This window comes from Manis javanica, chromosome 11 (assembly GCF_040802235.1).
Source record: "Manis javanica isolate MJ-LG chromosome 11, MJ_LKY, whole genome shotgun sequence".
Taxonomy (NCBI): Eukaryota; Metazoa; Chordata; class Mammalia; order Pholidota; family Manidae; genus Manis; species Manis javanica.
Window position 1 is genome coordinate 70482721 of NC_133166.1, and position 24323 is coordinate 70507043.

Here is a 24323-nt window from a genome sequence, read left to right on the forward strand (position 1 = left end):
TAGCACCGGGGTCCCTGTCCCTTTAAGGCTTCCAAAAACACTTGCCAAATAAATAACCGCTCCGGTTTCTTTCCACCCGCCAGGAGCCGGGGGGAGGGGCGCTCGGGTCCCTCCGGGCCTGGGCTTGTATCTTACCCCCTTTGCAAGGTGCTGGGTTCTTGCAGGTGTGGATGTGGTCTGGATGTTGTCCTGTGTCCTCTGGTCTCTATTTTAGGAAAAGTTTTCTTTGTTACATTTTCATAGATCTATGTGTTTTTGGGAGGAGATTTCCACTGCTCTACTCATGCCGCCATCCTGGCTCCACCCCGGGTATTTCAAATTTTGATTAGTAGTGCCATGTTGCTTTCTTAGAAGGTTGCACCAATTTGCATTTCAAATATACTTAACTCTAGGAAGAACCAAGACTGTAGGAGTATAAGAACTTGACCCAGGCTCTCAGAGTTAGTAACTAGTAGAGTTAGCTTTCAAACTCAGACCTGCCCATGCCATGTCTTGTAAGTCACAGATGTCTCAGCTGCCGTTGTAAAGCATACTTTTGGTTTTAAAGGAAGCACCATTATCTATCTTTTAATATTTTCATCACTCAATCAATCAAACATTAATGATATGTAGCACATTATGGCTTAGTCTATTGATTTTGTATCCTGTGACTTTACTGAACTTGTTTATTCTAACAGATTTTTGGTGGCGTTGTAGGGTTTTCTTTATATAGTATGTTATCTACAAATAGTGGCACTTTTAATTCTTCCTTTCTGATTTGTATGTCTTTTATTTCTTTTTTTTGCCTAATTGCTATGGCTAGAACTTCCAATACTAATTTGCATAAAAGTGATGAGAGTGGGCATCCTTGTCTTCCTCCTGACATTAGGAGAAGCTGTCAGCTTTTCACCATTGAGTATATTAGCTATTGTGTTATCATATATGGCTTCATTATGTTGAGATATGTTCCCTCTCTACCCACTTTGTTGAGAGTTTTTATCATAAATGGACATTAAATTTTGTCAGATGCTTTTTCTGCATTATTGAGATGGTCATATGATTTCATGATTTTTATCCTTCATTTTGGTAATGTGGTGGATCATACTGGTTGATTTGTGGATGTTCAACCATCCTTGCATTCCTAGAATAAATCTCATGATCATGGTTTATGATCATTTTAATGTGGTGTTGATTTCAGTTTGCTAATATTTTTATGAGGATTTTTGCATCTGTGTTCATTAGGGATGTTATGTTGGCTTGCAAATTTCTTTTTTTGTGTTGTCTTTGTCCAGTTTTGGTATTAGGTCAATACTGATCTCATAAAGTGAGTTTAGAAGCTTTCCCTCTTCTTCTAATCCCTTTATGGTGCTCAAAATATTTTTACATTCTTATACTAGTTATCTTATGGGATGAACATTGATTATTATCTTGTGAAGAACCGAGATTCAGGAAAAAAACCTTAAAATTTAAAATATACTCAAAAGATGGTCCTTGGCCAAAGGGCTTATAGCCCCCAAACTGCTAAAGAACTCAGGAAATAAAAAGGCTAATAGAAGTGAAATAAGGGGAGTCAGATTAGTTGCTTTGTATGTATTGATATTGGCATATTATATTCATGAACAATGGAATACACTAAAATATCTTTCCTGTCTTTTCTGCATATTTACCTGCCCGACTATCACTGGATGATTTCACATCACTTTCTCTCATAGGGTCAAGAAATTGGAGCATGCTACTGAAGAGGAATGAGGAGCAGGTGGCAGCATGCTGGACCACACTCCCTCCTCATGCCTGCAAGAGCAGCATTTTTAAAGAGCTGTTTTTAAATATCTTTCCTGTCTTTTCTCTCATAGGGTCAAGAAATTGGAGCATGGCTGTTAACAATGGGAGCAACGATTTTGTAGTTCTGAGTAATGGCAGCATTGCAAATGGTGCTACCAACCCTGTGCCACTCACCTCCTGGGAAGGAGACCTTGCAGCCTGGCAGCCTGACTCCCAGGAGGCACCAAGAACAAAAGTGAGTCCCAATGGGTGCCTGCAAGTTAATGGCACAGTGAAGCCATCCCTGCTACCTTTAGACAACCAAAGAGTGCCTCAGATGTTACCCCACTGCCACCATCCTTGCCCATGCCGCCACCCTTTGCCTAGCCATGGCAGGTACCAGGAGAGCCTTCCCGATGCTAGCTTGGCAGTGCCTTTGGCTTTGTGCTGCGTGCAGCCGACCCCACAGCACTCTGCAGCTCTCCGCCCAAGCTGCTCACCTGTGTATCAGACTGTGTGCTGTCTACAGACCTCTTCCCCCTTCTGCCTGCACCATCCGTGGCCTGGCCATTCACAGCCTCAGCCTGTGCAACAGCTCACAGCCATTGTAAGGTGGGTGCTCCAGCATTTTGCTCAGTAATGCCATGTGGGTGCGATTGCTTGTGCTGACAAGGAGAAGGAGAGCAAACATGTTAGACAAAGGAAACAAAGAAAATGCAATTATGTGGATTGTGTGAAACCTATTAAACTGCCAATGAGGTAATATTATATTGATTTCATCTGTTGGCTTCTTGGTCAACTAGGCTTCCTCCATTTCTGCCTGTTGGGAGCTGGCTGGGTGTCCCTGTTAGTCTTTGAGCAGTTAAAGGTTTTATTGTTAGCAATTTTTATTTTATCATGGCAGATATATTTGTGATGAGGCTGCCTAAACAGGAGTCTTCTATTTGCTGTTAATTGGTAGTGGTCAACCTTGATGAAAAAGTGCAAAACCAGTTGCTTCCTTATGATGTTGCTCACAGTTTCTATCCCTGAGGCTCTGGTGATGGTGTAGTGCACTGAGATCAGGCGAAAGCAGCGATTCCTTCACAGCAGATGAAGCCTGGAAGTCCGAAGCAGAGGACTTTCGAAGACATGTTTTGTAAAGCCTTTTCAGGTCAGGCAGATTAAAAAGTACTAGAAAAATCCATATCGTTGCCATTTTTCCCATCTCTGCCCATATTTTCTCTTATGTGTGATTTCCAGCTGTTTTTTTCACAGGGAAGTTAAATCACACATGCTGCAGGTGAGAAATGTTAATATATTTTATAAAATACTGAGAACTTTGTGAAGGCCAAGTATTATTTCACATCTTTAGGTGACAAAAAGCTTTAACTGAGCTACAAGAGAGCATTCTTGTTTAACTAGGGGTGATTTATGTGCAGGGAAGTTCAGGTTTCTCAAGTGTACAGGCTCCTCAGTGTCGACAGATGTCTGTGCTATCATAATGCACACCTCAGGCTGATGGGGACTGTCCAGTTGTCCCAGAAGGTCCCTCATGCCTCCTTTTTATCATTCCTTCCCTCATCACTAGAGGCAGTCCTCTTTTTTTTTAAGTTTTTAAATAATTTTGGTATCATTAATATACAATTATGTGAGCAACATTGTGGTTACTAGATTCTCCCTTTATCAAGTCCCCATAGAGGCAGTCCTCTTAACATAGATCGGTTTTATCTGCTCTAAAATTTCCTATGAGTGGAGTCATATGGAATATATTCTCTCATGTCTGGCAATTTGGATTCAGCATAACATTTATGAGACTCCTCTAATTGCTGTGTGTATTAGTTTTCCTTTTTGTAGCAGTAATCCACTGTATGCATGTAGTAAATTCATGCATACAATATACAATGACTCATTTAAAGAGTCAGTACAAACTTTCAGTTATAAAGTAAATAAGTCATGGGGACATAATGAATAGCATGGTGATTATAGCCAACAAAACTCTATTATTCTTGGGTTCTGGAACCCTAAAATTAATTAATAATGATAATACTGTGAAATTCCTAAGAGAGATCTTTAAAGTTCTTATCATATGAAAAAATATTCTGTAGTTATGTATAGTTATGTGTGGTGATGGATATTCACTAGACTTACTGTGGTGATCAGTCTGCAATATGTACAAATATTGAACCATCATGGTGAACACCTGAGACTAGAATGTCTTCTGTCAGTCATATCTCAATTTATTGAAAAGAGTCAGAACCAGGGACTGCTATAGATGGAAGTATTCCAAAGGCTAAATAGATGTCACCAGGGGAAATAAAACCACAGTAAAGTAGAACAATTAATTACTAAGCAGATGCAAAATCAAATCACTATGCCCAAAGTCAATCAAGGGATAGACAAAGAGTACAGAATATGATACCTAACATATAAAGAATGGAGGAGGAAGAAAAAGGAGGGAAAAAAAAAGAACCTTTAGGTTGTGTTTCTAGTAGCATATGAAGTGAGTTAAATTAGACTGTTACATAGTTACATAGGGAATTACCCTTGAACCTTTGGTAACCATGAATCTAAAGCTTGCAATGGCAATAAGTACATATCCATTGATAATCACCCTAAATGTAAATGGTCTGAATATACCAATCAAAAGACATAGAGTCACCGAATGGATAAAAAAAAATACCCGTCTATATGCTGCCTACAAGAGACACACTTCAAACCCAAAGACATACAAGGACTGAAAGTAAAAGGATGGAAAAAGATATTTCATGCAACTAATAGGGAGAAAAAAGCAGGAGTTGCAGAGTTGTATCTTGTATCAGAAAAAATAGACTTCAAAACAAAGAAAGTCACAAGAGACAAAGAAGGACATTACATAATGATAAAGGGGTCAGTCCAATAAGAGGATATAACTATTATAAATATCTGTGCACCTAACACAGGATCACCTACATATGTGAAACAAATACTAACAGAATTAAAGGGGAAAATAGAATGTAATTCATTCATTTTAGGAGACTTCAACACACCACTCACTCCAAAGGACAGATCAAGCAGACAGAAATAAGCAAAGAGACAGAGGCACTGAACAACATATTAGAAGAGATGGACCTAATGGACATCTACAGAACACGCCATCCAAAAGCAACAGGATACACATTCTTCCCAAGTGCACATGGAACATTTTCAAGAATAGATCATATATTAGGCCACAAAAAGAGCCTCAGTAAATTAAAAAAGATTGAAATTGTACCAACCACTTTCTCAGATCACAAAGGAATGAAACTAGAAATAAATTACACAAAGAAAACAAAAAAGCCAACAAACACATGGGCTTAATGACATGCTCCTCAATAGCCAATGGATCAATGACCAAATAAAAACAGAGATCAAGCAATATATGACAACAATAATACAACACCACAAAAATCTGTGGGACTCAGTGACAGCTGTGCTAAGAGGGAAGTATATTGCAATACAGGCCTACCTCAGTAAAGAAGAACAATCCCAAATGAACACTCTAAACTCAATTAATGAGACTAGAGAAGGAAAAACAAATGAAGCCCAACGTAGTAGAAGGAGTGATATAATAAAAATCAGAGAATAAATAAAATTGAGAAGAATGAAACAAAGAAAGAATCAATGATAGCAAGAGCTGGTTCTTCAAGAAAATAAACAAAATAGATAAATCCCTAGCCAGACTTATCAAGAAAAAAAGAGAGTCTGCACACATAAACAGAATCAGAAATGAAAAAGGAAAAATCACTACGGACACCACAGAAATACAAAGAATTATGAGAGAATACTATAAAAAATTATATGGTAAAAAACTGGATAACCTAGAAGAAATGGACAACTTTCTAGAAAAATACAACCTTCCAAGGCTGACCCAGGAAAAAACAGAAAATCTAAACAAATGAGTTACCAGCAAGGAAATTGAATTGGTAATCAAAAAACTACTTAAGAACAAATCCCTGTACCAGATGGTTTCACTGCTGAATTTTATCAAACTTTTAGTGAGGACCTAATACCCATTCTCTTCAAAGTCTTCCAAAAAGTAGAAGAGGAGGGAATATTCCCAAACTCATTCTATGAGGCCAACATCACTCAAATACCAAAACCAGGCAAAGAATCCACAAAAAAAGAAAATTACAGAACAATATCCCTGGTGAACATAGATACAAAAATGCTCAACAAAATATTAGCAAACCGAATTCAAAAATATATCAAAAAGATCATCCGTCATAATCAAGTGGGATTCATCTCAGAGATGCAAGGATGGTACAACATTCAAAAATCCATCAACAAAAAGAGGGACAAAAACCACATGCTTATCTCCATAGATGCTGAAAAAGCATTCAACAAAATTCAACATCCATTCATGATAACAACTCTCAAGAAAATGGGTATAGAGGGCAAGTACCTCAACATAATAAAGGCCATATATGACAAACCCACAGCCAATATTATACCTAACAGTGAGAAGCTGAAAGCTTTTCCTTTAAGATTGGGAACAAGACAAGGATGCCCACTCTCCCTACTTTTATTCAACATAGTTCTGGAGGTCCTAGCCACAGCAATCAGACAAAACAAAGAAATAAAAAGTGTCCAGATTGTCAAGGAAAAAGTCAAAGTTTCCCTGTTTGCAGAGCATGATATTGTACATAAAAAACCCTAAGGAGAGTATCATAATTCTTCCAAGTGGTAAAGATACCTCAAGACAAATGCTGGGCATAGAAACCACAGGGCATAAATTTGCAAAGAAGTAAAAAGCTAACCTTTTCAAGATTGCTTCTCTCTCACTTACCAACTTTACATTTCCCTGTATGGCCCCAGAAGACAGCTGGTTAGCCAGAGACGGGTAAGATTCCTCAAGGGAGGAACAACCTAAGACAGGCACAGTCGCAGGGAGGCCATCAGGTGAGAAATTGGGGATCAACAGAGGTGAGGCTTAGAACCTCACCCCTCCCCCCGTTTTGAGAGAAATCTTCTGCATCTGTGGATGTTTTGTTGCCCTTGTCTAGCTTGGATTAACACATAGTCTATAGGCACAGACCTGATCATCTACATTTGCCCTCTTACAGCACTAAATCATGTTTTCTACCTTTATCTTGCATCTACCTACCACTTCAGCATTTTATTAAGAAAAAATAAGGGACAAATATGGGATTCACATATAAGTCAAGTATAAAAATCAAATGAATAATCATATTTGACCTGATTGTTTATAGTTCATGATACGTGATCAAAACCGAAAGTTTCTGTGATATGACTACCCTTGCACTGTTCACCATTTAAGAACTTATTCACTATGTAAGAACTTGTTCGTTATGCTTCAGAAGATTGGAGACTGTTGAGAATTAGGCTTGGGGTTGATTAATGACTGTGCATTGAGTCCCCTATATAGAATTTTATTGTTAACAACCATTTGATCAATAAATATGAGAGATGCCCTCTCAAAAAAAAAAAAAAAACTAAGGAATCCTCTCCAAAACTACTATATCTAATATCTGAATTCAGCAAAGTTGCAGGATACAAAATTAATACACAGAAATCTGTTGCATTCCTATACACTAATGATGAACTAACAGAAAGAGATAATCAGAAAAACAATTCCATTCACAAGTGCATCAAAAAGAATAAAATACCTAGGAATAAACCTAACCAAGGATGTGAAAGACTTATACTCTGGAAACTACCAGACACTCATGAGAGAAATTAAAGATGATACAAATAAATGGAAACATATCCCATGCTCATGGTTAGGAAGAATTAATATTGTCAAAATGGCCATCCTGCCTAAAGCAATCTACAGATACAATGCAATCCCTATCAAAATACCAACAGCATTCTTCAACAAATTAGAGCAGATAGTTCTAAAATTTATATGGAACCAGAAAAGACCCTGAATAGCCAAAACAATCCTGAGAAGGAAAAATAAAGTGGGGGAGAATTATGCTCCATGACTTCAAGCTCTACTACAAAGCCACAGTAATCAAGAAAATTTGGTACTGGCACAGTAACAGATGCATAGACCAATGGAACAGACTACAGAGCCCAGATATAAAACCAGGCATATATGGTCAATTAATATACAATAAAGGAGCCATGGATATACAATGGGGAAATGACAGCCTCTTCAACAGGTGGTGTTGGCAAAACTGGACAACTACATGTAAGAGAATGAAACTGGATTATTGTCTAACCCCATACACAAAAGTAAACTCAAAATGGATCAAAGACCTGAATGTAAGTCATGAAACCATAAAACTCTTAGAAAAGATCATAGGCAAAAATCTCTTGGATAATTACAATCCTTAAATAGAATTCATGCCTCATATCAAATTTACTGAGTATCATAATTCCTCCAAGTGGTAGATACCTCAAGACAAATGCTGGGCATAGAAGCCACAGGGCATAAATCTGCAATGAAGTAAAAAGCTAACCTTTTCAAACAATATGGCTTCTCTCTCACTTACCAACTTTACATCTCCCTGTATGGCCCCGGAAGATGACTGGTAGCCAGAGACAGGTAAGATTCCTCAAGGGAGGAACAACCTAAGACAGGCACAGTTGCAGGGAGCCATCAGGTGAGAAATTGGGAATCAACAGTGGTGAGGCTTAGAACCTCACCCCCCCTGTTTTGAGAGAAATCTTCTGCATCCGTGGATGTTTTAATGCCCTTGTCTAGCTTGGATTAACACATAGTCTATAGGCACACACCTGATCATCTACAATTGCTCTCTTACAGCACTAAACTATGTTTTCTACCTTTATCTTGCATCTACCTACCACTTCAGCAGTTTATTAAAAATAAAAATAATAATAATAATAAAGGGAGAAATGTGGGATCCACATATAAATCAAGTATAAAAATCAAATGAATATTCATATTTGACCTGATTGTTTATAGTTCATAATGCATGATCAAAACCGAAAGTTTCTGTGATGACTGCCCTTGTATTGTTCACCATGTAAGAAGTTATTCACTATGTAAGAATTTGTTCACCATGTAAGAACTTGTTCGTTATGCTTCAGAAGATTGGAGACTGACGAGAATTAGGCTTGAGATGGATTAATGATTGTACATTGAGCATTGACTCCCCTATACAGAATTTTATTGTTGTTAACCATTTGATCAATAAATATGAGAGATGCCCTCTCAAAAAAAAAAAAAAAGACAAAACAAAACAAAAAAAAACAGGTAGCTGGCCTGTGCATGAAAATAGCTTTTGGGGTGAACCCAGCCTACTGTGTGAAGCAAATTCTCATACTGTTACCTATAGTCTTATTTGGCTACTGTGGCTTGTGTTTCATTAGTTTATAAGCTCCTTGAAAGAGAACCTTGGTGTTCATGTGGCATGGCTTAAACAAAGCACTCTCGGTGTTCTTACTTTTTCTATAAAAGTTGTGTTCCTGGAAAACTGTATGTCAATGTAATTCCCATCTATCAAACACAATTTTAAATGTACATTAAATGATGTGTAAGGGAGCCCTGTGCTGAGTGCTTTTGAAGAGTGACTAAATTTTTTGGTAATGCTAATAATTACATCTTAATTCAACCATTTGGTAAATCTAATTTTAACACAGCAATTTCAATGTAAAGTAGAGGTTGTTTTATGTTCCCTTAATTTGAACCCTTAACAAGCAGTTCTTGGGTATGTTACAATAAATTCTGGTATACCTCAAAAAAAAAATCTCCTGGACATAAACATGAGCAACTTCTTTATGAACATATCTCCCTCGGCAAGGGAAACAAAAGTGAAAATGAACAAGTGGGACTACATCAAACTGAAAAGCTTCTGTACAGCAAAGGACACCACCAATAGAACAAAAAGGCATCCTACACTATGGGAGAATATATTCATAAATGACAGATATGATAAGGGGTTGATGTCCAAAATATATAAAGAGCTCATGCACCTCAACAAACAAAAAGCAAATAATCCAATTAAAAAATGGGCAGAGGATCTGAGCAGACACTTCTCCAAAGACAAAATTCAGATGGCCAACAGGCACATGAAAAGATGCTCCACATTGCTAATCATCAGAAAAATGCAAATTAAAACCACAATGAGATATCACCTCACACCAGTTACCATGGCCAACATCTAAAAGACAAACAAGAAATGTTGGCGAGGATGTGAAGAAAGGGGAACCCTCCTACACTACTGGAGGGAATGTAAATTAGTTCAACCATAGTGGAAAGCGCTTCCTCAAAAAACTCAAAATAGACATACCATTTGACCCAGGAATTCCACTTCTAGGAATTTACCCTAAGAATGCAACAGCCCAGTTTGAAAAAGACAGATGCACCCTATGTTTATCACAGTACTATTTATAATAGCCAAGAAATGGAAGCAACCCAAGTGTCCATCAGTAGAGGAATGGATAAAGAAGAGGTGGTACATATACACAATGGAATATTATTCAGCCATAAGAAGAAAACAAATCCTACCATTTGCAAAAACATGGATGGACCTAGAGGGTATTATGCCTAGTGAAATAAGCCAGGTGGAGAAAGACAAGTATCAAATGATTTCACTCATCTGTGGAGTATAAGAACAAGGAAAAAACTGAAGGAACAAAACAGCAGCAGACTCACAGAACCCAAGAATGGACTAACAGTTACCAAAGGGAAAGGGATTGGGGTGAATGGATGGGAAGGGAGGGATAAGGGGGAAAAAAGGGGCATTACGATTAGCACACATTACATGGGAAGCGACATGGGGAAAGCAGTATAGCTCAGAGAAGACAAGTTGTGATTCTATATCATCTTATACGCTGATGGACAGTGACTGTAATGGGTATGTGGTGGGGACTTGATAATGCGGTGAATTTAGTAATCATAATGTTGCTCATGTAATTGTTCATTAGTAATACAAAAAAAAGTCAGATCCAGATAGGGATTAAGTAATAGAACCTTTTTCTCTTTATCAGGTTTCAGATACTATTGACACTATCTAGTTTCACTGCTATAAAAAGAGAGGAAGAGAAAGATGGAGAAGGGGTGCAAGACATGGGGAGAAGTCCTCTGCAGCTTGTGTCTTGGTTTTTCAATCAGATGCAAAAGTTTTCCAGCTATAAAACTATGGCAAGAACATTCACCAAACCCACTTCTTAGGAGGTCTGTCATGACAGCACTGGGCTGCCTGACCAGTTTTGTAATTCTTTCCACTTTGTATTAAATTGTATAAGTGGTTGATTTTGAAATGTTATGGTTCTAAATACTGTTTTTTGTCATAAATTATATATTGTAAAGTGAAATGAGATAGATCTACATTTTGAAGCTGATCCCTCCTTTAAAAAACTTCACAAAATATTAAATAAATTCATTCAATAGGCAGGCATGTCAATATTTTTAGGGCTTTGGCTTAGCATTTCCCAGTGATCAGATTTTAAAGGAATGAGACTCATGTGTACTTACAACTTTAAATAGAGTGACATTAAAACACAAACAGATAAAAATGCCATGTTTTTCCATCAAGAAAACTTGTAGAAGAAAGTGGAATGTCATGTGAGAAATTTTTCGTATTTAGAACTTTTTCTCAAGAATTTGAGCCTTTTGATCAATTTGTAGCAGACATAGACTCTGAAGGTGACTGCAAAGGAAGGTGGTGTCCAGTTGTGTATGTCACATGTTATTGTGAAATGTGTGCTTCCAGAATTGCTTCCCTATTTTCTACATTTATTTATATTATCAACAACTTTACTGAATACTTCTTTGCACCAGACACTGAAGATGAAATTCTAAACAAGATGAGCCATTTTTGTCTTTTCTTGCCTTCACAGGGCTATAAGCTAGTAAGAAGGGAGAGAGAAAGGCACTCAGGTTGCTGTAATATGGTGATAAGTACTACCAGGCAGGAGCACACAGGGCTTAGACGAATAGAGGTAGAAATGGAGAGGGAGCTGTCTTGCAGACAGTGGGAATGGTTTGTGCAGAGGCTTCTAGGATGATATGAGCCTTGCCGCAGGTAGGCCAGTAGGGCTGGACCCTGGATGAAGACAGAGTGATGGCAGGAGGCAGACTGGGAGAGTGGACCCTACAGGGCATTGTAAACCACACTGGGGATATATCCATATGCTTCATCCCGAGGCCAGTGGGGAGGTATTCATGTGCATATGTGTGTCTGTGTAATTTTTTTTATTGTGGAAAGATGAATATAATAAAATTGATCATTTTAACTATCAGTTCATTAGCATTAAGGACATTTGCATTGTTGTGAAACTATTTCAACTGTCCATTTCCAGAACTTCATGTTCTCAAATAGGAGCTCCACATCCATTAACCACTAACTCCCCATTCTTCCCTCCCCCAGCCCCTGGCACCCACCATCCTACTTTCTGTCTCTCTGACTGCTCCAGGGGCCTCATGTAAGGGCAACCATACACTATTTGTCATTTTGTGACTGACTGATTTCACTTAGCATATTGTCTTCAAGGTTCAGCCAATCATAGTGCGTTTCAGAATTTCCCTACTTTTAAAAGTTGACTGGTGCTCCTTTGGTTGTTTGTAGCATTTGTGTTTATCCATTCTCTGTCAGTAGACTCTTGGGTTGCTCCCATCTTTGGCCTTTGTGAATAGTGCTGCAGGGAACCTTGGTATGTGAGTATCTGGACCATCAGAAGGTCTGTTGCAGTAACTCAGGTGTGAGATGATGGTGACTGGCACCAGGATTTAGGAACAGTTTCATGCTAGAGATATTTACAAGGTAGAATCCACTGAATTTGGTGAACAGTTGGATATGGAGCAGGAAGGAAAGAAGAATCAGGACTAATTTCCAGTTTCTTGACTGCAGACTGGGTGGGTGGATGTAGCATCACTCATGAAATTAGGGTGATAGGAGAGGAACTCTAAGCAAGCAGAGCTGAGTCACTGAGCCTCAGGGAGGAAGGCCAAGTCCCAGGTGGTCAGAGCAGGAGGCTCCTGTGGACTAATGAGACTGGAGACAGTCCACTGAGAGGAGAGACTTAAGTGGCCCTTGAAGGCTGACCAGGATACGATAAAAGGGGCTGGACACGGGGATAGGAGAGTGTAAGAAGAAATCACACAAAACTGAAGGCACAGCTAAGGCCAAGTAAAGAGAACAGGAAGGCCAGTGTGGAGAGTCTGTGATGAGAGAGAGCTTTTCTTATTCAACATCCTGGACACGGTCCAGTTGTCCAAAAGCCTGCATGTAATGATCTGCTCTCTGTTGTCCAGAGATCTGGAAAATGCCTTTCAGGAGCCAATCACATCCCACATGTGCTAGTTAAACTAACTTCTGAATTACTCATTTGGTATCTTGTTGCCACATCAAAGTGAAACAGTAATGGTATCACACACGATTACTAAGGAGCTCTGAATCCAAAAATAGCGTGCAGGATTTCTAATCCAAACTATACTTACTTTTAATTTGGCACTGCAAAGAAACATTCCTAACTGTAACAGAGGGCCCCGTAAATGGTACTTGGCATTGCCCCAGACTCATTATCATGGCAGGGAGCCTGTGATAGTTTGGGGTGCCTGCCAAATGCATTTTTATTCCCCTGAAGGTGATTTCCTGGACAGATGGTCACTTTGAAAATCCCTGTGTGCCCTGGAGGACTTAGGGGTACACAGAGTTAAGAGGCTTGGCACAGAGGGAACCATGGAACCCTAGCATTAACTCAGCCCCTTAAAGGCTGAATGAACATTGTCCCTGCCCCCCATATATTGTGGCTATGATTTTGGACCAAGATTTCTTTTCTCTTAAATTTCTTTATTAGTTTTCCAATTTCTGACTCACTTTTCAGAGTTTTCTCTTTGTTTACCTTTAGGACACTAGTTATGAAGGAAAATCTTTTCTTAAAAAGGAAGACATGAGAACTCTTGTGTTACATTAAACAAGGTAGAATCTACCACTTGAAACCGTGTTCTTTTGTATATGTTGTATCACAACGTCCAAGAGTAAAGTTACAACCCTGAGCATCATGTCCCAAAATGTCTTACTTGGCTGCACCTGGCCTGCAGTGATCTACCCTTTCCCCTTTCCTGAACCTTGGTGACTATGTTACTGAGCTAGGAAATTGGAAACAAATGTCACTTTGAACATTCCTTCAGCGTTACAGCATGAACCTGGGCATTGACATGGACCCCAGAATCTGTAACTTGCCCAGATCATCAGACTCAACCCAAATGGCTTTTCTAAGGTTTTGGAGCAATGAATGGAGAAATTCAAGGTTAGTTATTCACTTATTTATCAAGTATTTAATGAGTACTTACCAAGTGTTAAGTGCTGGTGACAGAGGTAAAAACTCCTGAGCATGGTCCCCACCTTCAGTGAGGTGGAGATAATGTGGGCAGGGTGAGACACGTTGCAGCATGGGCTGACTACAGGTAGATGGCCTTCTCTGGTCAGCAAATGTCTACTGAATGGCCTCTGTATTATCTGGAACATGGAAGTTAAATGTCAGTGCTTTTGTGGAGGCACAAGCCAGATTTATATATTAATACAAAAAAAGAACCTGACTATTGTTTTATAAATTCATTTCCCTCTCTTCTCCTCTCTTACCATTGAAAGGTTATTAATAGCTAAATAATCCTTTGTTATTGTTGATACCAACTTTAGGATTGCTAGGCAGGTGTCTTTTGCAAGAAAGAATGGTTAAACTGCATTCATAGACCTGTGCTGTTCAGTAGGGTCCAGCAAAGTTAAAAATCCAGTTATTGAGATGCTGGGCACATTTCGAGTGCTCAGTCACTGCCTATGACCAGCAGTGACCTTGTCAGCCTGCACAGGTGTAGAGCATCCTCACAGAAAGTTCCTTGGAACAGGGCTGTCTTTCTTGCTCTGTTAAAGCCACTGAGGTCCCACTGGCCTCTATGCGAGCAATGGAGCTCATGAGATCGATCTAGAGTAATGACAGCATTTGACAGTGAATACCCTTTTTTGTCCACATAATTATAGTTAACTGGGACTTGAGTGCTTGCTTGTATTTTTTTAATATATAACGAAGAGATGACAAAAGATAAAATCCCTTTTCTTCAAAATCTGAAGGACTAAAGTCCTATATTATAAAAAGTTGTAGCACGTAGGCAATATCCTTCACCAACTCCTAGAAGCCACAGCTGCATCCCAGCAGAGCCACTGCCACATCATTTTCTGCCACAATCTGAAGGCAAAGGCATCAACCTTCTCAGTTTGTAGTTGCCTCGGCTTTTTCTGTAAGTCTATCTGAAATGCAAATGTACAAGCAAAGTTCTCTCACAGGTAGGTAAGTACAGCTGTCTCTAGAAGCATCCATTGGTACTGCATTACAGCTTGTTTTCCTTTTCTTAATCCTCTGCTTTGCTCACGGTGTGACCTGTGGCAGCAGGAGAAAGGCCTCCAGAAGAGGCTCCATGTGCATGAGTCCAGGCTCTGCTGTTCACTAGCCTAGTCATCTGGGGTAAATATTTCATCTTTCTCATCCTTAGTTTCTAAATCTCTGAAGAATGGGAATAACACTGGCTATTTTGCATATAGTACAGTGCCTGGAACCAAATGCTAGTACCCTTTCTTTTCTATTTTTGTTTCTTTCATTTTCTTAAGTTTTTTTGGTGGTGGTTCTTCCTGCCTGTCTTAATCCTGTTCGTATGGTTTCAGAAATCAGCTTTTACTGAATTCTGGTTTAAGTAAGCATAGGATGTATTGCTTATAAACAACAAGCAGAAGAGATGGTCACTAACTTGCCTTTTGGAAGAGGGGTTGGCAAGAATAAGTGGGCCTCTCGAGTGCTGAAGACCCAGCCTTTGTAGTTAAACTGTGTAATCTGATTCCAATAATTAATTTTAGAAGACTGCTAAGATTTAATCTTGTTTTCACTGAAACCAAGGTTTATTTTTCATTCCTTAAAGTGGTCAGAGTTAACTTTCTAAAACAGGATAATGTTTGTAAAATTTTAAAGTTCTAAGCTTGCTTGCCAAAATCAGTCAGTTGGGCAGTCAGCTGGAGTGAAGGCCTATTTTATTAGTAGGACTTCTTTTAGACACTTCTGTACATAATAAATGAGCAAATTCTAGAGTGTACTATGCCTCAAGGAATGCATGACAGAGTCTGTGATTCATTTCAGAATAGAAGCCTTGGCCATCTTTTACTTTAATAATAAATGTCAGGAAACAGTGCCCTTCTTATTTCATAAAATTAATTACCATAATATTTTGGAATGGATTCCTTAATTAGCCCCTTCCATATAACTGTTAGTTGTTTAGCAGATACTAGAGCATGAAGAAAGAAAAAGAAATAGTTCAAATTTTCTCTTTTTCTTTTTGGTTAAAAAATGTTTTAAAAGGTAAGATATTTGGCACAGTAAAAGTTAATAGAAAGACATTGTTGTGAATCAGTTATATCTCTAATTCCAGGGAAAAAGCAATTGTTATCAACTGCATCTTCTTTCAAGCTTATGTAGATTAGTAAATATAATTTAAAATATTTTATAGAACTTAATGTTCATGGGAGAATTTTGATTCTCCTGTACTATTTTGTGTTCTTTTCAGCAAAATTATTCTACAAAAATATATCTTTTTTTTTTTAAACACAAACCAGACATCCAGCCAATTGCTTGGTATTTTTGAGTTTGAAAAACAGCCTAGTGCCTGGGGCATATTTGGAACTCAATATTTGTTGAGTGAATGATTATAAAAAATCATTATCAGGGCATATTTTTTTGTGAAAAATTCACAAAAATGAAATTTTTTAAAAGCCTCATAAAGTTAGATTGTACACTGCTATCAAACAACTTAAAGTCTTGTAAGACAGAGCTGATTAGAGCAAAAAAACATGCTCTCTGACTAACACAGAGTTCACCCTGTGAGTCCCAAAGAGGGAGATGGGAGGGTCTTTGCAAAATGGACAGGAGTCTAACTGCCAGAAATACAGGACCAGAAGGCCTGGAGGAGGTGAGTGGGAGCAAGTGTGAGTCATGGGACAGTCATCTGTATCTGGGAAAGGGACCGGAGGACAGGTCACGGTGCCTTTTGCTGGGGCCCTCTGCCTGGACCTTGGAGAAGGCTGCTCCCGGAGCAGCCTGCAGTGCTCCGTCGTCACCACAAGGCATGCTGCACTATTATGTTCTTGATACGTGGTAATTCCAAAGTTCTAAATCCTTTGATTCATTCATCTTTCCCTAGGCTTCTTGACCACTTTTTGGTGCTGCTGTGTATCTCCAGGGCCTATAGAAGGTGCTGGACATTTAGTAAAACTCAGAAATTAATTATTAAATGAACTGAATAAATAATTGAGCATCAATCAAGTCCTTCTTATGCAGAGCTTAATTTTATGGTGTGATAATTTGATAATAAAAATCAGGCACCATTGGTCTATTGTAGTAAGATATTTCCGAAACAGTGGCAGAAGTCTTAAAAGATTTTGTTTCCCTAAGAACACTGTTTTATTACTGTTGTTTGAGTCTATTTAAGGGGTTACCTGCTCTTGTTCTTTAAGCCCCACGTGCACTGATTTCTGACTTTTAAAAAAATGACAGCCCCATTCATGAAGAGGAAAGGAAGAAAAGGTCATTCAGGCCACTGCCACAGCTCCAAGCTTCCTTCATATTTGATTCTGGAGCCCCTTTGCGAAAGACGGGGAGGAGCCAGCAGACTGTACCCGAGGCCCCTGGGAGTAACTTTTGTGTTGGCTCAGCTCTGGCCACCTCCAGGATATTTGCAAATCTAGTCTGAGTGACTTTATAAGCAATCAGCAGGTTATAAAACTGGTGGATGAACCATAAATTTCTGAGTAAGAGTGGGCTTTTCTTTGTTCATACGTATTTTATGAACTTGGAAAGCAGAATCAAATGATAGGGCCAGGACCAGAGTTGCTGCCTTACTGTCTGTGAATTTGCTGTAATACTTAGTTTCTTTTCCTTTTTGAATAGCACAGGGCTCATATAGCTTGAGATTCAAGCAGGACGCCCTCTACAGGACTCTGAGCACTGTTTTGTGTGTCTAGTAAGGCGGGACTGGAGAGTTGGTGAACTGATTCCTGCAGGCCCTGTTTGGGCGTCTGTGGCCACTTGTGCTGCCCACGTCCCTCTTCCTAAAACACTGCTTTCATTATGCCACCACCCTCTGCTCAGATCTTCATGGCTGACCCAGACCCTTGGCCTGGCACTGGATGTCCCCTAAAGGGGTAGAAGGTGTTCTGTGGGGGAAGGAAGAGGAATCGTTCAGGGAGAGAATCTTCTTGCCCTGGGCAGGAGCAGGTGACAGGTCTCAGAGAACAGGGTTACTGTAGCAGATTTTTTCCTGCACTTGAGAAGTTTAAACAGAAGTCTGATTAATGACTATGTCTTCCTTACCACTTACGTATAACTGAGAGCCAGACTCAGATATTTTTTTGGTCCTGGCCAACACTAAGTATTCTGAATCTTTGTTTTTCAGATATTTGTCTGGGACGTTTTTTAGCTGTCAGCCATTGGCACCACACTGGCAGCCAGAAACTAAAACTGTTTCACTGTAAAGCAATCCCTAGGAGTGATGTATTTAAATATATTATTTCATTGTTAAATTGCCCCCTCTAAGGCAGAGTTAAACCCTACACTGAGCTCCAAATTGTATTGATTTTTTAAAAATTTCTTTTATTTATTTCCTACCTCTTTCTCCCAAAGCTCAAAATTCTATGTGAGCAGCATCAGCATGGTGAGAATTTTAGACTTCATTCCAGCATTCCATACTCTTAAGTTAGTTAAGTTTAATAAGATTTTTCTGGCATTCTTATGAGCTTTTCTTGGACCTCTTATTAGTGGTTATTATTCTCATTATTAAGAAAAGTATATTCTGTATTCTCATTTGGCATGTTTTCTACAGGGCTTGGCAACAGTCTGGTGTGGAAAGGCTTTATAACTTACTGTGACTTTAAAATGTAACACATGGAGCCGTTTACTTTATAATCTCTAACTAAACCAGGCAAATTTAACTTTGTGGGCTGAAGAAGAAAGTTTTCTTTTAACCAAAGCTGCTTTTCAACCAGTTAAAAATATTTTTAGTTAACCAACTGTCCTTTTCAGTGTTCTAATTGCTTTAAACCGTTTCTGAAAAAAAAAAAGACATTCTTGGATTCCTCTTTTAGGGTATGCATTACAGAGGACCAGAGCTATGTACTTTCTGACCTTTAGTACTGCTGCTCTCATCTCCACTGTACAGGTGACAGCCACAAAATGGGTTTGAGGATGAATTTCCCATGCCCTTCTTCCCTCACCTTTCAGAATAGCTGCCCTTGAGCTAGGGGTCTGCTAGGCCTTGAAACTCGATTGTCTTAAGAAGAAATAGTTAATTAATAATATAAGAGGAAGGAACACCTTTCCCCATTCCCACCCGGTTGTGTATAACATAGTTCCTTTCTTGCTTACTGGAATAATTGGGGTAAAAAATAGCATCATTTCTTGCTTGCTCCTTAGTACCAGGCTCTACTAATGAGAGAAAATTTTCTTTTTAACCTGAATTGGAACCCAAGCTGTTATGTGAAAGTTTGATTTGTTCTATCTTAATGGGAGTTAGAGTCTGAGTGGGACAAACAGAATCACATACATTCTGCACAAAACGTATTTCTGTCTTGGAACACCGCAGAGATGCTTTGGTGGGTTACCAGGCTCGGTTGCTAATTGAGATCACTGTTGGCACACCCAGTAGTGTGCAGTTCTGTTCTAGCATCTGCTTTGGATAGTGGGCCTTACGGGTCAGGTAGTTTTCTTTTGCTTTTGGTTAGGTCGGTGTGGGGATTTATAAATATGTGCAAAATGTGCATTTCTGTGCTGTAGTTTTTTACCACATCTCTGCAACATTCTAATTTCTCCAGGGGGAAAATGGCAATTATTTAACAGCTAAATTGGAGGTGAGTGTTTCTTAGCTAATCAGTAGCCACTGAGTGCTCCAATAGTTTTGAAGTAGATAGAAATGAAAGTGAAGGAAATTCTCCAGCAGGATTGCTTGCCCACATCCGTAGATGTGTCAGCAGTAGTTGTTTCAAAGCACAGGCTTCATTTTTGCTCTTAGCCTGGCATATTCCAGTCAGTGATAAAGAGAACATAAATCTGTATGTTCAAAGTGTATGCATTTGTTACTGAAGGTAGGAAAGGTCATAATCAGGCGTCCAGATCTATCTTCAGAGGGGTAATTCCAACACAGTCTTAAACATGATTTTAGTATCACACAGTTTAGAACCTAAATATTTTATTTTCCTTGAATTAAAATAATTCACCTGAGACATTGTTTAAAAATCATGATTTAAAAGAAAAACAATTCTTCAACATTGTGAATTAGGTCTATAGAATTTAAATTACAGAGTACACTGAATTTCATTATATGTGTCCAATTAAGGTTTCAAAATGGGAAGAGACTAAGAAAGTGTTAAAGAGTAAGTGTTAATTCCAATTTCCTCTTCTCTCACCTACAGATGTAGGCTTTGCATGGAAGTAAAATCAGCTATGAATAATTTCTATGTTAGGATGTATTTGACTATATCTGATCATACAAGCAATTAAGAATGTTTAATTTTCCATCATCACAATTTATATTATGTAATGTTTAAATTATTTCTCACTGTCACATGAATTTCTTTTATGTAATTTTGAAATAAAATGACCTTTCTAAGAATTTTAATAGTAAGTTTTATCATTAGTGCTACTATTCTGAAGTAGTCTAAAAATGAATAATAGTCTCTGAGTATAAACATTTGTTAAAATTCTTTAATATTTATGAAATGAAACTTGGTTGTGCATTGTGCACTGGCAAAGAAAATGGACTTTAATGGCATAAAGTCTCAATTATATTTATAATAGTGTTAATGATTTTATTGAACACTTACTATATACCAGACATAATACCCTTTTTTCATGCACTCTCTGAGCTAATCCTGAAAATAGCCCAAGGACCTCAGAGCATTATTGTTATCTCCTTTTTATAGATGAAGAAACTGTGGTTTAAAAAAATTAAATAATGTTTAAAAGATTAATTATATGTTTAATAATAAGTGATGGAACATGGAATTGAGTCATGGTCTGTCTGATTTTGAAGTCTTTCCTCTTTGTCACATCTGTATGATGCTCTAACATCAGAGAATGAACCTTTTTTCTTCTGAAAATTATTTTTGTTTCAGCAAGAAACAATTACTTAGTGATTTCTATGTCATAAGCACTGTGCAAGTTCACTCCTGAGATCACAGATCACACATGTGATCAAGGAACACAGGGGATTTGCCTTACCCTGCCCTAGCGCTGTTCAGATCATGGAAATGCCACCCTGCACACACCTGAGGAAGAATCACACCTGATTTCCCTGATCTGTTCGTCCCTGTCTAGATTGTTCTTGAACACCTAACCTACTGCAGGACACACAGTGGGCTCTTGGAAATGCTCATCGTGATAAATAGATTTTCCACTTTTTAAGTGCAAACACTGTTTTGGGAGAATTCTCCAAACTGCGTTCTCCAATTTAAATGCTGCACCCCATGATGTCATCTCCAGAGTTTTGCTGCGGTTGCTCCAGCTCCCAGACTGGTGAGCACTACTTGCTGTGAGAATGTGGGACCCGCCCAACTTACCCTCTGTGGTTTCATGCAGTCCCTTGGAGCTCAGATTTTTCCCTGCTAACCCCTGGGCACGCTGCCCAGCACTTTCTTTACGTGCTGCTCTATCTCTAGTTTACACAACCATAGATTACTCTCTCTCTCTTTTTTAAAATTTTTTATTAAGGTATGATTGATATACACTCTTATGAAGGTTTCACATGAAAAAACAGTGTGGTTACTACATTTACCCATATTATCAGGTCCCCACCCATACCCCAATGCAGTCACAGTCCATCAGTGCAGAAAGACTCCACATATTCACTATTTGCCTTCTCTGTGCTACACTGTTATCCCCGTGACCCCCCACACCATGTGTACTAAACATAATACCCCTCAATCCCCTTCTCCCTCCCTCCCCACCCGCCCTCCCACACACCTCCCCTTTGGTAACCACTAGTCCCTTCTTGGAGTCTCTGAGTCTGCTGCTATTTTGTTCATTCACTTTTGCTTCATTGTTATACTCCACAAATGAGGGAAATCATTTGGTATTTGTCTTTCTCCGCCTGGCTTATTTCACTGAGCATAATATCCTCCAGCTCCACCCATGTTGTTGCAAATTGTAGGATTTGTTTCTTTCTTATGGCCAAATAGTATTCCATTGTGTATATGTACCACATCTTCTTAATCCACTCATCTACTGATGGACTTAGATTGCTTCCATATCTTGCCTATTGTATGAAGTGCTGCGATAAACATAGGGGTGCTATATGTCTTTTAGAAACTGAGAAGTTGTATTCTTTGGGTAAATTTCAAGGAGTGAAATTCCCAGGTCAAATGGTATTTCTATTTTGAGTTTTTTGTGGAACCTCCATACTGCTTTTCACAATGGTTGAACTAGCTTGCATTCCCACCAGCAGTGTAGGAGGGTGGGTGGGGAGGGAGGGAGAAGGTGATTGAGGGGTATTATTCCCCTTTCTCCACATCCTTGCCAGCATTTGTTGTTCTTAGTCTTTTTGATGCTGGCCATCCTTACTGGTGTGAGGTGATAACTCATTGTGGTTTTAATTTGCATTTCCCTGACGATTAGTGATGAGGAGCATCTTTTCACATGTCTGTTGGCCATCTGAATTTCTTCTTTGGAGAACTGTCTCTTTGTATCCTCTGCCCATTTGTTAATCAGGTTATTTGCTTTTTGGGTGTTCAGGTGTGTAAGTTCTTTGTACATTTTGGGTGTTAACCCCTTGTCCGGTATGTCATTTACAAATATATTCTCCCATACAGTAGGATGCCTTTTTGTTCTGTTGATGGTATCCTTTGCCATACAGAAACTTTTTAGTTTGATGTAGTCCCATTAGTTCATTTTTGCTTTTGTTTCCCTTTCTCGAGGAGATGGGTTCAGGAAGAAGTTGCTCCTGCTTATATTCAGGAGATGTTTGCCTATGTTGTCTTATAGGAGTTTTATGGTTTCATGACTTACATTCAAGTCTTTAATCCATTTCGAGTTTACTTTTGTGTATGGGGTTAAACAGTAATCCAGTTTCATTCTCTTGCATGTAGCTGTCCAGTTTTGCCAACACCAGCTGTTGAAGAGGCTGTCATTTCCCCATTGTATGTCCATGGCTCCTTTATCATATATTAATTGACTATATGTGGTTGGATTTATATCAGGGCTCTCTAGTCTGTTCCATTGGTCTATGGGTCTGTTCTTGTGCCAGTACCAAATTGTCTTGATTACTGTGGCTTTGTAGTAGAGCTTGAAGTTGGGGAACATAATGCCTCCAGCTTTATTCTTCCTCCTCAGAATTGCTTTGGCTGTTTGAGGTGTTTTGTGGTTCCATATGAATTTTAGAACGATTTCTCTAGTTCATTGAAGAATGCTATTGGTATTTTGATAGGGATTTCATTGAATCTATAGATTGCTTTAGGCAGTATGGTCATTTTGACAATATTAATTCTTCCTATCCATGAGCATGGGATGTTTTTCTATTTATTGGTATCTTCTTTAATTTCTCTTAAGAGTGTCTTGTAGTTTTCAGAGTATGGGTCTTTCACTTCCTTGGTTAGGTTTATTCCTAGATATTTTATTGTTTTTGATGCAATTGTGAATGGAATTATTTTCCTGATTTTTCTCTCTGCTAGTTCATTGTTAGTGTATAGGAATGCCACAGATTTCTGTGTACTAATTTTGTATCCTTCAACTTTGCTGAATTCAGATATTAGGTCTAGTAGTTTGGAGTGGATGCTTTAGGGTTTTTTATGTACACTATCATGTTGTCTGCAAACAGGGACAGTTTAACTTCTTCCTTGCCAATCAAGATACCTTTTCTTTCTTTGTGTTGTCTGATTGCTATGGCTAGGACCTCCAGTACTATGTTGAATAGCAGTGGGGAGAGTGGGCATCCCTCTCATTTTCCTGATCTTAGAGGAAAAGCTTTCAGCTTCCCACTGTTTAGTATGATGTTGGCTGTGGGTTTGTCATATATGGCCTTTCTTATGTTGAGCTACTTACCCTCTATACCCATTTTGTTGAGTTTTTATCATGAATGGTTGTTGAATTTTGTCAAATGCTTTTTCAGCATCTATGGAGATGATCATGTGGTTTTATTCCTTCTTTTTGTTGATGTGGTGGATGATGTTGATAGATTTTCAAATGTTGTGCCATCCTTGCATCCCTGGAATAAATCCTACTTGAACATGATAGATGATCTTTTTGATGTATTTTTGAATTTGGTTTGCTAATATTTTGTTGAGTATTTTTGTATCTATGTTCACCAGGGATATTGGTCTGTAATTTTCTTTTTTTTGTGGTGTCTTTGCCTGGTTTTGGTATTAGAGTGATGTTGGCCTCATAGAGATTGTTCTTCTTTCCTGAGGTAGGCCTGTATTGCAATATACTTTCCTCTTAGCAGAGCCTTGTAGGCATCCGACAGATTTTGTGGTGCTGAATTATTGTTGTCATTTGTCTCCATATATTGCTTGATCTCTGTTTTTATTTGGTCCTTGATCCATTGGTTATTTAGGAGCATGTTGTGAAGCCTCCATGTGTTTGTGGGATTTTTCATTTTCTTTGCATAGTTTATTTCTAGTTTCATACCT

General features: G+C 38.7%; 1 protein-coding gene across 9 annotated transcripts in view; it reads left to right on the forward strand.

Moving 5' to 3' along the window:
* DISP1 (dispatched RND transporter family member 1) overlaps positions 1–24323 on the forward strand; it is a 261301-nt gene that overhangs the window by 171896 nt on the left and 65082 nt on the right. For 5 of the 9 annotated variants that reach the window (XR_012122728.1, XR_012122729.1, XR_012122730.1 and 2 more), the window contains one exon: positions 1833–2352. Coding sequence is in view for 1 of the 9 variants with exons in the window: in XM_037008900.2 (XP_036864795.2) it covers positions 1833–2352 (520 nt within the window). In the remaining 8 variants the exon portion in view is untranslated. The remainder of the gene's footprint in view (positions 1–1832; positions 2353–24323) is intronic. The other 4 variants (XR_012122734.1, XR_012122732.1, XR_012122735.1 and 1 more) reach the window with 1 other exon arrangement.